Here is a 20862-nt window from a genome sequence, read left to right as displayed (position 1 = left end):
AACAATATGTATCCCATTTGTTTACAATTTAAAAATGTAAAATAATGCATTTATAATTTTTGTCATATATGTATATATATATTGCAGGACTGCAGAATGAATTCAAGGCTTTGCAAGTACTAACATTCTATGACTGAGCTACACACCCTGCCCTTTTTATTTTCGAGACAGGGCCTCACTAAATTGCACAAGCTGGACTCAAAACTTGTGATCCTCCTGCTTCAGCCTCCCAAATAGCTGGGATTACAGGTGTGTACCTCCCCAACCCATGGAAATGTATGAAATGGGTTTACTGATAATTTAAAAATTCAGTGGTTTTTAAAATGTCTTAATTTCTGCTATAAACAGATGTCTTGCATCAATACTCTCACTCTTAAGAGTTTGGTGGAGAGGGGTATCGTACAACCAGAGTTTGAAAACTGATGACCTTTGGTAAAATTTGGGTAAATCCTCAAGTGACGTAGTCCCTGGCATGCTACATGCACTAGATGGTGCTGACCAAATTCATGAAAGGCTATGTGTGAAACAGTAGGAGGAACTGATGCCATGACATAGTTCAATTTGCCTTCTAAAGTTCACCTATGACACTAAGCTTTTTCATGACCATCCACACACACTGCCAAACACTATTAGGAATCAATACATAAAGAATAGTTCTACAACCTAGAAAGTGTCAAGAAATAACACATTAATTCAGGTGGTTTTTTTATTTGTTTGTTTTGTTTTAAACTTCTCATAAACACTAATGACTTTAAAATGAATGGAGATGGACTAAAGGTATATGGCATCATGGTTGGTATTAATTAAAGGGAAACATTATTGGTAGGGCAGTTAAGATAGTCACTAAACATTCCAAGAAAATCTATCAGTGTGTTATTTTAAAGTGAGGAAACCACTCAATGAAAAGGCAAACCACAACACACTGGATAAATACATCTATGACTGCATTTGACAAAAGCTTTTAAGCAAAATAAAGAAGATTCCTATATCTCAATAAAAGGACAACCTAATATAAAATGAGGAAAATACTTGAGAACCTTTGACAAAATTAAGATGCATAAAACCTTTGATAAGCATATGAAAAGATTTGCTTGATTACCATTAATCATTAGAGGATGGAAATTAAAATCATAAGGTATCATAACATGGCCATGTATAGCTAAGTTGATGATTGATGATTTTTTTTTTTCAACACTGATCAAATCCAGGACCTTGTCATCCTAGGCAAGTGTCTACCACTGAGCTACATCCCCAGCCCAACTATACCAAATACTGATGAAGATTCAGAACAAGTGGACCTCTCATGGATTGCTGGTAGGGGCAAAAATGATACAATACTTTTGAGAACTGTCATTTCTTAATAAGCACAAATCTACTCTAAGACCTAATAACTATACCTGATACTACATATACAAGAGAAAAATTTAAAAATTGTCCACAACAAAGGTTTGCTTATAGGTTTATTCACAATAGTCCCAAACTGTAAACAATCCAAATACTATCAACAGGCAAATAAACAAATTTGTACAATATACTATTAATAAATTACTAATTACTGATATATACAACATGGATGAATTTAAAAAATCTTGTTGAGAAAGAAGGCAGATACAGTAGTATATGTCAGATTCCATTTCTGTGAGATTCAAACTAGGTCCAACTAACACATGGTGATGGGAATCATTCCAGTGGTTGCCTGTGGGCTAGGGAGTATTGATTGAAACATGAGGAAACTTTTTGGAGTAATGGAAATGCTTTATATCATCTTGATTTGGGTCAGGGTGACATGAAGATTTGTCAAGCATTTATCAAACTGCTTACCTAAGATCTGGGTATTACTGAATATAAATTATAACTATTAAAGAGGAGGAAATTACAAATGTTCTGTTTAAGTAATCTATTACAGTGGTACTTTTCAACCTGTAAACATATGCTAGATATGTCTCATACATATTAACAGCAGCATTAAAAAGTGAGGAAAAAATAGCTACCTAAGACGTTTTTATCTAGTTCTAGTTGGATATTTGGATATAGCATCCAGATTTTAAAAAAATACATTTGAAAACTCATTAACAAATAAATGTGCTTTACGTATTTCTTAGATTGCTGAGTAATACATTGCTGAGTAATAAAACTGATTCCCCATGTGAGTAAATCTGTTTATCGTCAGGTGAAAGAAAATTCTCTAATAGCAATATGGCACATGTACAAAGCAATTATATTATCTGTAGATACTATACTTAATCACCAGAAAAAGGCAATCTTTCTAGTTACACTTGCTTTAGTAAAGGCTAATATATTATTTTTGTTTAGTCATTTGGATTAATGCAATTGTTTACATTTTATTTGCCTCAGTTTCTTTCATGAATCCTGGTTTTCCATGACTCGAAACATTCTGGGTGACATTTCATAGGGTTTTAAAACTCTATTTTAGGTACAAGGAAGATTTCAAAGAAGCCATTAGAAATCAATGAAATACAATTTTTAATCACTAAACTTGACACAAGTTTTTCCAAAGGTAAGTATCTCTTTGCCTTAAATGTTTGAAAATTATTTTTTTAAAGAGGTAAAAATGCTTTTTTTAAACATAAAAAGATAATGACTATGTCAGAATTTTTAATCAATTTCCTCTATATAAAAATTAAGGTTTTTAAGTGTCAGAATATGAGAGAGAATAAAACAGATTGCTTTCTGGAAAATAAAATACTAAGTTTCTCTGTACTCAGTTTCTAGAATATAATCCTTAAGTCCCATTAAAATGAGCTTCCTGGGGTTCTTTGCTTGAGATTTTTGCAGTTATAAGATTTGCACCATATCTACTAAAAAAATCATTTGTGAGACTTCTCATTATTGAATAGATTTGAACTTGAAAGGCTAGTTCTTCAGAGGCTGTTTTCCCAAGATGATTTTTTTCTCCCTTGCGATTGCGAGGCAAGCACTCTACCAGCTGAGCTATCTCCCCAGCCCCAGGATGAATATTTCTGCAATCTTACCAGCAGCCCAAGTAAACATTGGTGACTGGCTTACGGTTATATGAGACTAAAAAATTAAGTAAAAACATTTAGCACACATTCCACTTTTTCTATAAAAATATAACTCTTTATTAAATAACATGCACAAATATCAACTAGTCATTTATTAAACAGATATGATTTAGAACAAGATTTAAAAGAAATACAAATCCTTAGGTACAATTTAGTATCTTGTTCATGATATTTGAATAGTTTAAAAAGAATCACTGATTAAATTAACCATCATTTATTTTTCTTTCAGAATCCAGAACCTTTTTAGGTATATACCCCATTCCAAGTATTTTTCTAGTACTTCGGAGCTTCAGAATATCTTTAATATCAAGAGCCCTTAACTACTTACTTGATTATAAATTTCCAATGAGAAGGCAGTAATGTTTTTTCTTTTAAGCTATCCTGATGAGCTTTTAGTCACCTTACAGAGAAAATCTGTAGTAGAATCACGGCAGAGGCTCCAGCTTTTTGAGGTACCATTGAAAGGGGGAGTACTGTGGTTAAGATTAAAAAGCTGGGATGACTGAAACTTGCCAGATTCCTGATTGCTTGCTTTTTTCTTCTACATCTTGTTCTGTTTGGCCAGTGAAATTTCCCCCCATCCTTTCTCTATCTGGGCCATCAGAACAAAATGCTCTATAAATTTATTCCTTTTATTTTCTATAACTTCAATGCTTACTAATCTGGGTTTATATTTTATGACTTGCCACATGATCCCATCAAATTTTCTTTTGAGGTGAAAATATAAACAAAGTTTGCAGTAAGTTTTTCCTATTAAAAAGTATTGCTTTTATAAATTAGCTTTTAATGTTCCCAGCCTTAATAAACTTAACTTCAACAAAACCAGTGCTTCAAAATCTACCCTGCCTTTCTGGCCTGATTTATTCAATAAAAAAGGCCAAAATCGCTCACCTAAATTTCTAAAGAAAACAAACTATATCCAACCTTTATAATAAAGTCCTTGCACTGTGTATTTTTTTACACGTGCTGCTTTATTGCGCATGCTAAGTACAGTAAGAATGAAAATATAAACTGATGTAAAAATTCAAAAATCCCTAAGCTTAATATGTACCTTTGCACTCAAAAACTTTACATTCTCTCCCAATAGCTGTCATTTCCAACTTGCAAGTTGAATTTAAACCACCTTCATTCCTCTTATTTTCTTTTTACTTGATCAGAAAACATCCAGCATTATTTTATAAATCAAGAAAATACTGTGGAAAGTTTCATAAATTTCATCTCAGATACTTATGAATTTTACATTAATTTTCCTTTCAAAAATGTTTTCGAAGTTCAGCAGTAGATTTTAGATCTGAAATAGTCCTGAATATTTAATCTATATGTTATAGGAGAAACTGGATTTTTCTAAGTATATTGCTATTTATTTTATTATAAAACAGCATACCAAATCTAATTTCAATTATAAAATTTTGCAAATTATGTTTTGCATCTTGATACACAAGGAAAAATACATATTCATCTTTCATAAACATTTCAGAGATCAATTGGAATATTCCTAAGAAGCTTTTACTTATTTTGACTAGCAATATCTCTTTTTTAAGTACTCAGTTTTTATTTTAAAAGTGCAAAGGTTATTAAGCTTAAAACATTAAATTTAAGCAATGTAAAAAAGTTTTACAATGATTTAACATGACCAATAAAATTTATTAAACATATTTACATATATTCACAGATTCTTTCATAGTTGAGTATTAAAATAGACATTTACAATTTCAGAATTTTCATTCAAAGGCATATTTGTTGTTCCAGCAGGAAATAGGCTCTACTGTGAGATGAAAAAAGAGCTGAGTTTCTTCATTTGACTAATTCTAAATAATGTGTCCAACACTGTAAGTCACAGGTTCTACCACAAGAGACGAGTATGAAACGCCTCACACTGTTCCAGGCATCAGTTATGGACAGAGTTAAATTATAGGAAGCATGCAATACAATTAAGTCACAATCTTTACAGTTATGGTGATGAAAACAAGCTAACTCAAACACATGCATGCCTTATTTAAAGATTTACTACTTGAACACACTGCTAGTACACTCCATACAAACTACAACTTTGGTCCAATAAAGCATTAGACAAAACAGTTTTACAGTTATTTCTTTGTACATGTTTTGACTACCAATCCCTTTGTATACATTTTGACCATTAATTACAAGATGTACATCTGCACAATATGTATAAAATAAGTTATTAAAAAGGAAGACAATATTAAAACTTTCAAAAAGAAAACTATACAATTAATTTACAGATATAATAAACTGAAGAAATTTTGTGCCAAGTTTTCTTCCACATTAGAAACTATTTGGTAGGAATGGAACCTTTTAGTTTACTGATAAATTTTTAATAAAACCTGAAAGAGATTTGAATACTAGTGGTTATCTTGTTACTTAAGAGTGCTAACAACTTCCAGCGCTGTTAGCAGATTCTCAACTTTTTAAATAACTACTACAGTCTGCCAACGTGCTCTATCCAATAGTTACCTTTCTTCAATATAAATAATAGTTTTCTGTTAGAAACTGTGTTTGGACCTAGGATCCAAAATATTTCTCATTTTTATAAAATGACAGTGTTTACTACATAACCAACTTTAATCCAATTTTACTAACAACTGTAAAGGCATAGTTCAGTATTTTGTCAAAGGCAGTATTTCCACAGTATAATGCTTGAGCATTATCAGTTTAGAAAAACACCATCAAGATGTTATAACTGCTATATAGGAGTCAATTCAAAGTCGTCATTAACATCAACAAGGGGAACATAAAACTCCTGAATTTCATAAATGCTGATAGATTTATAGGTGGCAGGATCAAGTTCCTGGAGTTTGAGCTGCCATTCTAATCTCTGGACAGCATTTAAAGCTGCAGCTTCATGTTGTTGCCTCATTAAAAGACAGGTCTATTTAAAAGAGAAGAGTTAATCAATTATTATGTTAAACGTGCTCAATTCAAAAAAGTTAATCTCATCCACAGTTTCTGTAGATACTTAAGTACACATATTAGGAGTCCTAAAAAAAAAAAAAAAAACCACTGAAATTATAAGTCTACTTTTGTTCTACCCTATTCATATCAACACACTATTTTTGGGTCTGCACCTCTATCCTCATAAATTTTGATTGAAAAACGTTGCTTCAAATTATGAGATTTCCAAAAAAATTACCAAAGGGATTATTAAATCTACAGAGAATTGACTGAAAATCTCAAATCAAATAATTTTCTTTACAGATCTATATTCCTTCTTTAATGCTTCCCTTTTCTTCATATGTTGGAGCTATAAACCAGACTGTCCACTGGGTAATAAGCATAAAAACGAACATCAGAAGTTGCTTGTTTGATGGTAGTTTGGTCTTTTATATTAGTCCTTAAAATGGACTTGTGATCTTTATTTCCCTTTAGCTTTCCAATTGTGATCCATCATGAAAACTCGTTAATTATTATTTCTGTTCCTAATTATCTCTCCCTAATAGAGCAGCAGCTTCTGACTCAGAAAGAACATTTAAATTACTTCAAACCACACATACCTTTAATTTGTCAAATTTATCATCCACATCCTGTAACCAAGACATGAACTGTCTTGCATTAAAGCGATCTCTCACAGAAGTCTTACTGTCATCAGACTGAAAGAAAACATTAAACACGAATAATACTGTAATAAGCCACAAAATCTGTGTCATTAGTAGACCTTTTTTAATGGCACATATCCCTTTTCCAGTAATGATGGAAATATATTTTGAAAAAGATAAAATATAAATTGAATACTGTTAAAAGTTTAATAAAGCTTTTTTCCCTATCAAGTACAGACTAGTTATTAGAAGTCTCAGGTTGATGTTTTTGTTTTTTTTTTGTGTATGTGTGTGTGTGTATTGGGGATTGAACTCAGGGGCACTTGGTCACTGAGCTATATCCCCTTGAACTGCTTAGCACCTCACTTTTGCTGAGGCTGGCTTTGCTCGAGAGCCTCCTGCCTCAGCCTCCTAAGCCACCACACCCAGCTACAGTTTTCACTAAATAAAATCCTACTGCTATATGAGTCAAATGTTTCTTAAGAAGACATGTCATATGTAACCCTTCCCACCTGTAACATTGTTATTGAAGTGTAATTAATTTCAGATTTAATTTTAATGTTAAAGTTTACCATATATAGGGAGAAAAGTGTATTCAAGTGTGATACAATTGCCACTGAGACTACCTTTTCTTCCAGGACTACTATCTGTTATTTATATTTTAAAATTGTAATCCTTATGTTTTTTTCTCTTCTGACAAATGAACTTCTGTTTTATGAGACACAGAAGGAAAACTGATATGCTGGTTCTGAATTTATGCAATTTATATGTGGCAGTAACCTTATTGAAAATACAGCTCCAGTTTTTCACAATTAACTTATTCCACCAAATCCAAGATCAAAACAGGTCTTAGATCTATCACAACCTACAGATTCACCTGCCTGTACTGTGTTCCATGTCCAACAGCTTTCCAAGCTACCTGAGGTCAGAACTAAATGTATAAACATCCACTTTGAAAACATGATGATCGATAAGCGCACTATCCTAAGCACATATGTGTACACATAACAGAAAACAGATGAACAGCTGCTTTGGAAGTTCTTTGGTATTGGGAGTTTTATTTTTCCACTGACATTTAATGAATGTTTAATTCAACTGTCTTCTACAGAAATAGATTTTAAAAGTAACCAACTTGTAGTTTTTGAGAGCACACTAAATGTATCAAAGAGCACTTTACCTGAGAGTCCAATGGTACATTATATACTTCTGCATCCAGTAAGACAGTACAAGCACTAAATGGCAGTGTCTGATTTGCCAATGTTCTTGCAGCTCTATAATGAACACGTAAAACTTCCTGTTCATTGGATACAATAAGTTTTTCCTAGGTGAATTAAAAAAAAAAAAAAAACTTCATCAAGATGTTTCTGAAATGAGATAATATCACTTAAGAGATGCTAAATAACTGTAATCTCAGAATATCTTTTCCTTCACAGTAGGCTTGAGAAATTAAAAAAAATTCCTAAAAGTATAAATACATTTTCTTTCCAAAACTGGCAGTTTCTCTTTTTAAAGTACAAGGTGGTTTTTAGCATATTTACCAATATGTCCAACCATTACAATTTAATTCCAGAACATTTTTATCATTCCAGAAAGAAATTCTAACTCATTAGCAGGTACTCCCCCCGCTTGCCCTATCTTCTGGCAACCTGCAATTTACCTTTTATGTTTGTGGACATACCAGTTCTGGACATTTAATATAAATGCAGTCATACAATATGTGGCCTTTTGTGATTGCCTCATTTCACTTAGCATAATTTTTTCAAGATTCCTTCACATTGTAGTATGTAGCAATATTTCATTTCTTTCTATGAATATTTCTTTCTGTATGGATATACCAGTTTATTTACCCATCATCAGTTGATCATTTGGGGTTGAGGGTGCAAAATATGCTACACAAAGCCTGCCACTTTAACATGGGAATCACTCTGAGCTTAAGTCACTTGAAAAACAGCAGGTGCAATAGCATTCTGACCTCCCCCTTTCTTCCTAAAAGCAGGACATAAAACTCCACATGAAAGATGTCCTCTCTATACCAAGAGGGAAAAAAACAGTTTTAACATCAGAGATGGAGAGTCAAGGCCAAGTGAATTCTACAAACACATCTTATTAAAATAACTTATATATTCCTTTAGCTTTCTTGGGTTTCTTTTCCACAACTGCCTTTGTACAAGTTTCTTTTTTTTTTAAACTCTTTCTCACTTGCTCCTCCACTAAGATAGAGTCAACATCTGCTGCCAAAGTTAGCACTTCCCTGCCCCTGAGGTTCACATAGGGAATCTGATAAAGGAATCTAGAAAAATTATGTAAGTAGTCCCTCCCACTCTGCTGGATAGAAAACAAGATTTGGTGAATACTAGTCAGATAGTATTTTCTAAAACTACTACTTTTTAAAAAAATTTTAATTTATTTTTATTGTAAACAAATGGGATGCATGTTTCTGTTTGTACATGGAGTAATAGCATACCATTTGCATAATCATATATTCACATAGGGTAATGAGGTTTGATTCATTCTGTTATTTTTTCCTTCCCCCCACCCCTCCCACCTCTCTTTTCCCTCTATACAGTCCCTCCTTCCTCCATTCTTGCCCCCCTCCCACACCCCATTATGTGTCATCATCTGCTTATCATTGAGATCTTTCGTCCTTTGGTTTTTTGAGATTGACTTATCTCACTAAGCATGATATTCTCCAATTTCATCCACTTGCCTGCAAATGACATAATTTTATTATTCTTTATAGCTGAGTAATATTCCATTGTATATATATACCACAGTTTCTTTATCCATTCATCAATTGAAGGGCATCTAGGTTGGTTCCACAATCTGGCTATTGTGAATTGAGCAGCTATGAACACTGATGTGGCTGTATCTCTGTAGTATGCTGATTTTAAGTCCTTTGGGTATAGGCCAAGGAGTGGGATAGCTGTGTCAAATGGTGGGTCCATTCCAGGTTTTCTAAGGAATCTCCACACTGCTTTCCAGAGTGGTTGCACTAATTTGCAGCCCCACCAGCAATGTATGAGTGTACCTTTCCCCCCGCATCCTCGCCAACACCTATTGTTGGTTGTGTTCTTGATAATCGCCATTCTAATTGGGGTGAGATGGAATCTTAGTGTAGTTTTGATTTGCATTTCTCTTATTACTAAAGATGGTGAACATTTTTTCATATGTTTGTTGATTGCTTCCAGATCTTCTTCTGTGAAGTGTCTGTTCATATCCTTAGCCCATTTGTTGATTGGGTTATTTGTATTCTTCATGTAGAGTTTTTTGAGTTCTTTATATATTCTGGAAATTAGTGCTCTATCTAAGTATGAGTGGCAAAGATTTTCTCCCACTCTGTAGGGTTCTCTCTTTGCATTGCTGATAGTTTCCTTTGCTGACAGAAAGCTATTTAGTTTGAACCTATCCCAGTTATTGATTCTTGCTTTTATTTCTTGTGCTATGGGAATCCTGTTAAGGAAGTCTGATCCTAAGCCAACAAGTTGAAGATTTGTTTTAACTTAAGTTTTAATTTAAGTTTTAATATTTCAAGTCTTCACTTCCTTATGAGGGCTATGTTATATAAAACTTACATGAAAGTTTTTCTCCTGTTAATCTGCCTTATGTCAAATTTAATTCTCAGGCCCAGACCGAGGTTCTAAGAGGGCAGAGATAATGTTTTGCCTCCTCTACAGGCTGTTATTCTTTGGAGCTATTCTAAAAAAATGTTATTATAAATATTAAAGCTCAAATTTCTGTTTGGACATATTTTCATTCCTCTTGGGTAAATAACTTGGAGTGAAACTGTTGGGTCACAGGGTCTGCTTAACTTGGTGAACAACTAACAAACTCTTTTTCACAGTAGCCTGTATCATTTTACACTCCTACCAGTAATGTATAAAGGTTCCAATTTCTTTACAATCTTCTCAATTCTTGTAATCTTTTTAATTATTCAAATAGATGTGAAGTAATATCCCTCTGAGGTAACAGCTTCTCTTTTATAATAAACATTTTCATATAAAATACTGTTTGCTGGTGCAAACTGATTCTAAACCTCTGACCAACACAGTAAAATCCTGCTTTAAGGAAATGAGGTCCAAAATTTCCAACTATGTAACAAATGGACTCCTAAAGCTAACAAAATGAAATAAGCAATCTTTAGCATTTAGCAGACAGAATTCCAGGGATCCAGCTGAAGATCTTGCCCCATCCTGGAACTGTCTATAGCCAAGTGCCACCTGGTGGTAACTATTTGGGGCTTAAATATGAATGGGAATATATCTGGAATCTGTGGCTGGTGACAACATCAAGGAAAGAAGTAGTGACTCCAGCTACAATACAGGTATATGACATTCATCATTTGTGGGCCTTGTTTGAGAGGCTGGGCTATGAGAATACACTGGATATATCTTGTCTTCTCACTACATGTTCTCTACTCTGCCCTCAAATGACAAGGACTTTAGTTTTCCTTCATTTGAGAATGCAGGTGACGACTAAAGAACATTGGTCCAATTAACTTGTTATGTGACAAACGATATGAAAAGAGGTTAAATCTAAAGTTTATGATTAAGATTAATTTAAGTACAATTTTAAAGTGGAACTTGAAATGATAAATTCAAAAATTTGATCTAATAAACAGCTTAAAGTACCTTCCCTAAGAAATTGGTTAGCATCCTATAGAAGTTAAGAGCAATAATCAAAATTCCTCAAAAGCCAACACTGTGTGAGAAACATTTTTCCTTTCTTCACTTTTAAGTTTTTATTGGTTTTGGTACTGGGGTCAAAGTGTATTTTGTAAAGTTAAATCCTTCTCCTCTTCAAATAATTAAGATATATGCTGCTTAGTTTCTAGTTCAAATATTCCATTTTAGATCAGTGTTTCTAACTTTGTGTCTTTGAATGCCTAGAGCAGGGTGTGCCAAAGTATTGCTTCTTATTTTTGGTGGTGCCTGGGGCAGTTCTGAGCAAAAGGGCCTGGGGCTTGCTGGGGCAAGCCTTGTTAATTCACTTAGCATGGCATTCAAATTGTATTATTTTCTGCAGGAAAAATAAGCCTATAATAAGAGTTCTTAACTTGAGGTCCTCACACCCCAAGAAGCCTACTTTTAAGAGAGCGGGATGGAGGAGGTGATCTATAAAACTGGACAGGACTGTGCCATTCTGAAGAGCATGATGAAATTTTGCACCATTATATTCTGTCCCATCCAGGATGTAAAGTCATCCCTTTGCCCAGAACATACACACTACCAATGCTCCCTTCTTATTAGTCATTTAGTAGCCCTCTCAGCTACTAAGTAGTTACCAGTAGTTATCAGATTGATTGATATCAGTGTTTTTGTTCAAAAGTACCCTTATTTTACTTGGTAATGCCCCCAAGATCCAAAGAGTAGTGATGCTGGCAATCTGGATATGCCAGAGATGCCAGAAAGTGCTTCCTTCAAGTGAAAGGTAAAAAATTAGGACTTAATGAGAAACGGAACACACACACACACACACACAAAACAAAACAAAAAAAAAATCAAACAAAAATCCTACATACTAAGGTTGCTGAGTTCTAAGGTAATAACAAATTTCCAACCTATGGAATTTTGAAGAAAGAAAAAGAAATTCTCTTTGTTAAGTTTTGCTATTGCTCAGTGTGTATATAGTGCAGGATTTTGAGAGAGAGACCACAATCACATAATTTTCATTATAGCCCATTGTTATAATTGTTTTTATTAAGTAGTCAATCTCTACCTATTTATAAATTAAACTTTATCATGGATGACTATATAGAAAAAAACAGTGTATGTACACGTACACACACACACACACACACACACACACATACACATACATGCTTGGTACTTTCTGCAGTCTTAGACCAAGGATCTTGGAATATATACTTGACAGATAAGCGTGGACTACTGTATGTGTCTGCTCTTCTGGTAAAAACATTTGTGCAACACAGATGGCCCAGAATCAAGTTATTCTATAGCTAGTAGTTATTCAGCCACCAAATGGTAAACCTGTTTGTTCTCATGCTGGTCAGATATTTAAGATACTTTCTATTATTCTGCAATTTTCGATTATTGGTCAATACATAAAAGATGACAATCTTGTTATTTGTTAAAGTTCTGCAAAGTATACAATTCAATTGAGAATCCTAAACTGTTAGTAAGATGGCATAGTGTTCTGTAACCTGAAGAGGAGTTTAGATAAATGCTATCAGGTGGTTTCAAACATGCCTGATGGATGAAATAGCTATTGACACTCTGTACAACCTAATTGCTTATTGCTGTCAGTGGGTCATGCACGGTGCTTCTTTATTTCTTGCTTTTCTCTGTGATTCTATGGATTTCACTTCATTCACTTAAAAACATTATTCCAAGGGGTTCCAAATTTTCCAGATAGTTTCAGGAGTCCATTGTACAAAACTTCTGTCCTGGGGAACCAATTATATACAAAGTAGAGTGTGTATTTCCATGAAGGAGGAGAACAGCTTATATATTTAGTCACTTGACTCTCCTACAAAATTAAGAAGGTGTAATATTTTTATAAATCCAAGTGAAATGACTTTCATGATTTCTACAAATCAGTATTTTTTTTCTATCATTTTATGTCAAGACTAACCACTGAAAACCAGATACTAAGGCAGAACTATAAGGCCAAATAAGCACAGCCTCTGTAGCTTAGTCCTAAAGTAGCCAGTATACTAAGCAAGGATTCAAAAACTTGGAAATTTGAATATCCTTCTAGGAATCTACTGCTATCATTCTACAAATTCAACAATAAGTAATTACTAGAGACTTTTTTTTTGGTACTGAGAGTTGAACTCAGGGGTACTTGGCCACTGAGCAACATCCCCAAGCCCTATTCTGTATTTTATTTAGAGACATGGTCTCACTGAGTTGCTTACTTAGTGCCTCACTTTTGCTGAGTCTGGTTTTGAACTCGTGATCCTTCTGCCTCAGCCTCCCAAGTCACTGGGTGTGTGCCACCACACCCAGCTAGAGACTTCTATGTATCAAAAATACATTTAACAAAAAAAAAAAAAAAAAAAAAAAAAAAGAAAATATACTTAACAAAATTGTAGCATGGAGTAGTTATCCTAAAAGAGGCATAAAATTCTCTTTATTGGATAAGCACAAGATAACAAAGTCAAACTATTTCCCAAAATGGCTCCAAATAAGGAAAATCCACTAATGGAAAAACTATAGGCCATTTTGTCACTAAAATAAATTTTGCATAAATGTATTTAAATATATCTTACCCTTTCAATACTGTGTTGCAAACGTAGTTTCATTCTTACAACTTCCTGTTGCCGAAAAAGCTCTTTAAGTGGATCTGACAGAGAAGGTGGTGGTGTAATCTAATTAAAAAATTGAAAATTAGTTATTTACAAAAATAGTTTCATTTCTTTTAAAATTAAACTTCTGGTATATAACTTTAAATTATGATGTTCTGTGAATTAAATAACAGTACCAATTATACAACTGGTTTTTACTTCTCAGGCAATTCCAACTGTTTGAAATACAACAGAGCATGCAATATGCACAGGTGTTTTGATTCTGATGCACAGAATATTTCCAAGAGTAAATCAGAGTGACAAAGAAGTTATTTACTGTAGAGAACAGACATAATAAGCTTCTTTGTGGACATGATAAAAATCAAACACTAAAATACCTGAGCATTACATTTAGTGAACTAACTCATATAAAAGTAGATGAAATGGCCTAATGAATTTGCAGTTTTCAAATTTCATTAGTATGTGTTGTATCACAAATTTGTCTATCCATACTCTAAAATTAAAGTTTATTGGTTAATTTCTATTTTGATATTAAGAGTGTACTAATAGATGCTGGAGGTCAAGGAAATTGACTTAACATACGCATGCACTCTACTGATAATGTAAAGAGACATCCAAATATGGATGTGATCCCTAAGTATTCTCCTCTACCCCTTGGGGAGTATTTGTACTTTCCTTGTTTATACTTTCTGTCAGCATATTGGGGGAAAGTAAGAAAACTCAGGATGTTTGACAGCTTAACTGTCAACTCCACATGAAAGTGGAAGAATTCCTATTGTAGTATAAGAATCATATAACAGTAAGTATGAAAATCTCTTAGCAAAGAATTGGACCTGGATTCACTAAGACTTTATAATTAGCAGATAAGAATTATGGGAAACCAAAATGTATTAGATAAAATCACAATGATTGAATCATTTCAATCAGAATGGAAAATTTTATATGACAACTCACTGGAGCTGATATTTTTTCAGTTCTCTAATTGCAGTAATACATTTGATTTCTGTTCTGTGAACTGCTTTAAACAAGAACTATAGAGAGTCTGGTGTTCTTATTTTAGTTTTACAAAAACTAGCTATCTCGAGGAACACAGAGGAAGACTATCTAGTCATCTGAGATTGGGGTATTAGAGAAAACTTCTTTGAAGGGGTAGTGTCTGAGCTGCAAAACAGGAGAAATGAATTCCTGCAGGGGGAAAAAAGAGAAAGGGAGGGAGATAGTCACTGGAAAAGAGGGGAGCATAATCCAAGGTATGAAACAAGAAACAATACAATATTTACAGGAAACTACCAGAAGTTTTGAATTTCTTTTGGAATATCTTTTTTCTTCCAGTACTGGAAACTAAACCCATGAGCACTCTACCATTGAGCTACATCCCAGTGATCCTTTTTAAAAATTTGAGACAGGGTCCAGCTAAGTTGCTGAGATTGAACTCTATAAACTTGCCATCCTCCTGTCTCTGCCTTCTGAGCCACCTGCCTGGCATGGAACATCAAATTTGAGGAAAGGAATGGTGAGATACGTGGGTGAACAGATCGGCAGAGGCAAAGTAATGAGCTGTAAATCAGCTTTTCCATAGAACACGTGTCCATACAATCTCCAGGAAATGATTTTAAGAACAAGTAAGTTTGAGAAATGTGGCATATTTGTATACATGTATTTACCTGAGAATTGCACAACTAACACAATTAAGGTTCTGGGAACTCCTGCAACAAAGCAACCTATTTATGTGTAGATAAATGCTATTTACCAAACTTCTGGACCATAAAAATCCCCCCACCAAACACATACAAGGTATTTAATTAACATGCTAGAGAATTACCCATAAAGTTTGGATGTAATAGGGAACCACTGAAAGGTCTTATGGTTTACTGCTGTCTCTGGAGAATAGACAGATATTTGGGGGACAAGACTAGGTAAGGAATTAAGTAGATCAATGTTTTGTTGGTGTGAGATGCAAGATGGAGCAGAGAGGCAGGGTTCAAAAATACTAGTGACTAATATGGATAAAAGTCAAAATTACTAGTGACTAAGAGGGATAAAAGGAAGGAACTAGCTTAAGTCTCTAGTTCTCAAATTAAAACCTACACACTTTGAGAACTAGAGGGTGGCAATAATGAAAAAGACCACAGAGGGAGGGGAGAAAGAATTTTTTTGGTAAATTCAGGTCAGTGCTGACATGTTGAGTTTGTGAAGTACAAGGGACATATGCAGAAGCCAAGGACACAGGGGTTTGGGCAGAATATGTAAATTTGGCAAATAACAAATATCACATACAAAAAGAGAGAAAAATCAAAGGAATATATGCTTTTCTGAGGAAACTTTTCCTTTGAGATCTTCCTCATCTTTAGGTAAATCATGCTTGGAGATATATATTTTTTTTTTGCAGGGTGGGGGATGAGCACTGAACCTAGGAATGCTTTACTACTGAGCTACATCCCTGGTCCTTTTTATTTTTATTTATTTATTATTATTATTTTTTGCAGTGCTGGGGATCGAACCCAGGGCTTTAGGCTTGCAAGGCAAGCACTCTACCGACTGAGCTATCTCCCCAGCCCTCCTTTTTATTTTTTGAGATACAGCCTAAGTTGTTGAGTCTGGCCTCGAACTTGAGATCCTCTTGCCTCAGCCTCCCAAGTAGCTGGGATTATAGGCGTACCACCACAGCAGGCTCTTGGAAATTTTCTTTCAATATTTGACTCCAAGAAGCCCTGAGAATACTCTCTTGATAGATTCTAAGGGCACACACTTTCCTCTATCACTCAAACTTGGGAACCCCCCTGAGGGTGTCTGTGAAGTATGTTGTTACTAGTAACCAGAATAGATACCAAATTGTGATATTTTCTCTCCCTGCTCATTTGATTTGGGAAACTTGACCTGCAGTTTTATTTTTTGCTCCTTGATTTCTTCTGGAAAAATGACAACACTGTTGTTAAAATGTGAGGATAAGAATTTAATGGAAGAATAAATATATAAACTGACTTTAGGACCTTTATAAACCATGGTTATAAAATCATACTAATAGGTTTTATTACCACAGCATATAAATGTGAGTCAAAGTTATTTTGTTAAGACAATTCATTGGCTAGGAGAAAATAAGTGGGTAATACCATATTGGAAAGTACAAAAAATAATGTAGCACCAAAGTGATTGCTATATTTCTGGTGTTTATTAGTTTTCAAATTAAACTATGAACAAACAAGTTTCAGAGTTCAGTAAATTCGAAAGCACAACTTTCTATGAGCAAAAGATTGGCATCCACACATCAATTCTAGTAAAGAGAAGCTTATATTCATTTGGAGTGGGATACAGCAATGGTAGCTTCTTAAATCATTTTTTCAAATTTTTAACAGGTTTCAGGATTACAGTATTTCAAAACCTGCTTTAGGATGGGGCAGACATTTTTCTTGTTTTACAGATGTGATTGCTAAAGATCACAGAAGGGAAAGGAATCATCCAAGAATGCGTATCTGGTGTGTAGCAAAATCTAGACTTTAACTCATTTATGCTAACTGGAAATCTGTTCTTTCTACTACATTGTGCTATGTTTCTCTAGTTAGTAATTCTTGCTATGGAAAAAAAAAAATCCACTATGACCATAAGTATTTCTCAGCTCTGCTTACAAACTCTTTTGAAGCAATATTTGATACAACTAAATTCTGATATAATCAGATACTCCTCAGAATTGCTTCATTGGAATCAAATTTTTATTATGTCACCTTTGCAGGAGTAAGATGATAGTACACATAATAACTTCTCTCTCTCTCTGGCAATTACACAGCCTGTGCAAAGAAGACAACCTGACATGGTTTATTTGAAACTGTTTTTTACTAAGATAAGATATTCAAAATTGTAACTTAAAGATGCCTATAATATATAATATTACAGCCTATTATATTATGTAAATAATAAATAACCCATGATACTATATATTAATTTCAGTTAAAATATCTTACCCATTAAGGAAAAATCAAATTAGAAATCAAAGAAACAAAAAGGTTACTAGCTTAATATACTTTGAATCATTAACAAATGGTTTTACTGCAAGTCTATGAATGACAAATTTACCATTCACTACTATTCGACCACTACTGCTACCTAATTTTCTTTTAGGATTTCAGAGGCACTACTGGCATTGGGTATATTCTGTGGAAGTGGGGCTATAAAATCATCTTATAACTTCTTGATCTTTTCTAAACTGAGCTTTGAAGGATGGAACATCTGTAAAGGCATGATGCAAAATAGCATGTGATAGCAGACTTCAAGTACAGTCAGCATGTACAGCACAGGTAGTAACTAGAATCAAATCTAGGAAGAACCCTGTGTGTAAAAATAAGAAATTGGGACTTTAGCCTATAGAAAACTGGTAGGCCCTCAAGATGTTTAGTTTTGTAATTACATAATCAGATATGTTTTACAATGAACCCAGACCATAACAAGGCTCGATTGAGAGATTATTAGTTGAGAACTAGGGAAATAAGTCAGCAATTTAGGATGTTTTGCTCTTCACAGTGAGCATGTAACTAGTACATAGTTACGAATTATTTGTGAATGCAATATGGATATTTGAATATGCAATATTTGAGTGAATAGTCCAAGAAGTAAATGAAATCTCTGAATGGCAGGGTTAATAAAGAAAGAAGGAAGCTGGGTGCAGTGGCACACTGTCATTTCAACTACTGGGGAGGCTGAGGCAGGAAGAGTCCAAGTTCAAAGCCAATCTGGGCAACTTAGTGAGATTCTGTCTCAAAATAAAAAGAGCTAGATTTGTAGCTCAGAGGAAGCTCTGGGGATGCAGCATTCCTGGGCTCAATTCCTCTGTACCATGCCCTCCGACACACACACCAAAAAAAATTTTAAAAAAAGGAGGTGAAGTGAATCAACATGACTTAGTGACTGATTTAATTGGGAGAGCAAAGACCAAACCTTCAGTGTTTCCCCTGTCTGGGAAATTGGAGAGCAGATAACAATAACTAAGTCTTTAATTACTATCTACTATGAATGTTGTGTATTCAAATATTTATCATATTATATATGCAAATAATTTTGATATAAGATAAATGGGTTTGATATCGGACATAACAATTCTAAGCATCTTGAGGGACATTTATATATTCAGAAGGATATTCAGGGATAAATTTGGGAGTCATTCTATAAAAGATGAATAGTGTCCTATTCCTTAATCAGATTATAATACAAGAGACAGAGATGTAAATAGTAAATTATATTATTATAGGGAAGATATAAGGAAGACACAAACAATTCTGCTTTTATAGAAGCAGAAGTGACATCATGGCTAGAACCAAGGCATGGAAAAGTATCAAGACCTAGTGAGAAGAACATTTTAGGCAGAGGACTAGATAACAGTTCTATCTGCTAGGGCATCAAAAGTACTGAACCAGAGACTCTTGTGGAAGAATGAGTTTGCTTAAGGTACTGTGTGATTCTGGAAGTAGTAATGAGAAAATGAAGCTAAATAGATAGACTGGGGTCAGATTGTGAAATCTAGGGACTAGGCCATGACTAAGAATTGGATTTTAAGCTACAGGTCATGCAAAGCCATTAAACAAGAAAATGTTTTTTTCATTTTTATTGATGAAATAAGTAATTCCTTTTGGTACATGTTAGAGCTTGAGGTCTTAAAGCAAGAATGAAGTACTCATGACCTAGATCCTGGGAGTGCTGGTAGATAAGAACTCACGCTGGAGTCCCTCTCAAAGAATTGCCCTTCAGTTTCCTGAGTACTGGCTGCCCAAGGGCATGCTCCTTCCCTGAAGGCAGGCCAACTTATAAGACAGGCCATTCCACTCCCAAGGGTTCCATTGAGATCACTATTGCAACTGAATTTCAGTTCAACTTTTTTGCTCAGTTCTGCTTCCCTCACACACTTATTGCTGATAGCACACACTAATAAACCTCTTGTAACATTTCAGAGTCTGCTTCCTAAGGAACTCAACCTAAGACACTATTTGAAAAACAGTTCTCTGAAAAGACCTGTTTGATTCTGGAGGTCAACAGAAATGATATATCTAGGTAAGAACTTTCTGAGGACTATCTCCTGGAAGAGTCCTGAAACCAGAGAAATAGATAATTTCCATATCTAAAGAGTGCATAGAGCAAAACGTTGACTGAAGAATGGATAGCCAGAGAACTCATGTCTAAAAGGTGGGTAGAAAAAAGAAGTCATTAAGAGAGACAGAAAAGATGAGTCAGTGAGGCAGACAAACTGTAAGAGAGCATCATTATGAAGACCGAGAAGGGGAGAATTTTATGAAGAACTAAATGGTTACAATGTCAAATTTGACAGAGAAAGAAAAATGAAAAGAGACCAATAAATCTGACCATAATAAGTTCACTGTTCTTCTCTGCCAGTGCACAATAGCAAAGGAATTAACAGGAGACAGGAAAAACATCATACACAGACTATACTCCAAGAGTATGGCAATGAAGGAAAGAGACAGTGAGTGGTAAGCCCCATGAGCTATAATAATCAAAGGAGAACTTTTTTTCACTTTCATCCTGGGGAGATCCAAATATATTCTGTGTGGGTAAATAAAAGACAACAAACAGAAAGGCCTAGTTTTACATACCAGTGAAGACAGTGTTTTAATAGAACATGGTTCCACATAGAACTGGAAAGAATGAAATCAAAAGAACATGGAGAGGCATTAGACTTCAACAAAATAAAAACACCTCCTCCAAAACAAAATCAAAGCAAGTAAGGAAAAGAAAATATGGTAGACTTGAGCTATCAAGGAAGAAAGCTACTAGTTGTAAATGGTTATTGGACACTTTCTGAAATGTGGTTAGTCTGAATTAAAATACACTGTAAACACATCAGATTTCAAAGATTCAGTTTAAAAAAGTAAAATATCTCATTAATAATGTCTACACTGATTATATGCTGAAATGGTTCTTTGGACGTACTGAGTTACATAAAATATTACAATTACTTTTAACTGTTTCTACTTTTTAAGATGTTGACTAGGAAATTAAA

The 20862-nt window shown here is 34.2% G+C and overlaps 1 protein-coding gene across 9 annotated transcripts in view; it reads right to left on the bottom strand.

Annotated features, from left to right (window-relative positions):
* Positions 1-1478: 1478 nt before the first annotated feature.
* Ankrd12 (ankyrin repeat domain 12) overlaps positions 1479-20862 on the bottom strand; it is a 152827-nt gene continuing 133443 nt past the window's right edge. For 8 of the 9 annotated variants that reach the window (XM_047526120.1, XM_047526125.1, XM_047526124.1 and 5 more), the window contains 4 exons: positions 13830-13928; positions 7776-7919; positions 6557-6652; positions 1479-5934 (listed from right to left, as the gene is read on the bottom strand). In XM_047526120.1, the coding sequence (XP_047382076.1) occupies positions 5749-5934; positions 6557-6652; positions 7776-7919; positions 13830-13928 (525 nt within the window). In that variant the 3' untranslated portion in view covers positions 1479-5748. Of the gene's footprint in view, positions 5935-6002; positions 6044-6556; positions 6653-7775; positions 7920-13829; positions 13929-20862 lie in introns of those variants that run through there. The other variant, XM_047526128.1, reaches the window with a different exon arrangement.

Source organism: Sciurus carolinensis, chromosome 15 (assembly GCF_902686445.1).
Source record: "Sciurus carolinensis chromosome 15, mSciCar1.2, whole genome shotgun sequence".
Lineage (NCBI taxonomy): Eukaryota > Metazoa > Chordata > Mammalia > Rodentia > Sciuridae > Sciurus > Sciurus carolinensis.
This window is presented reverse-complemented; position numbering and strand designations above follow the sequence as displayed.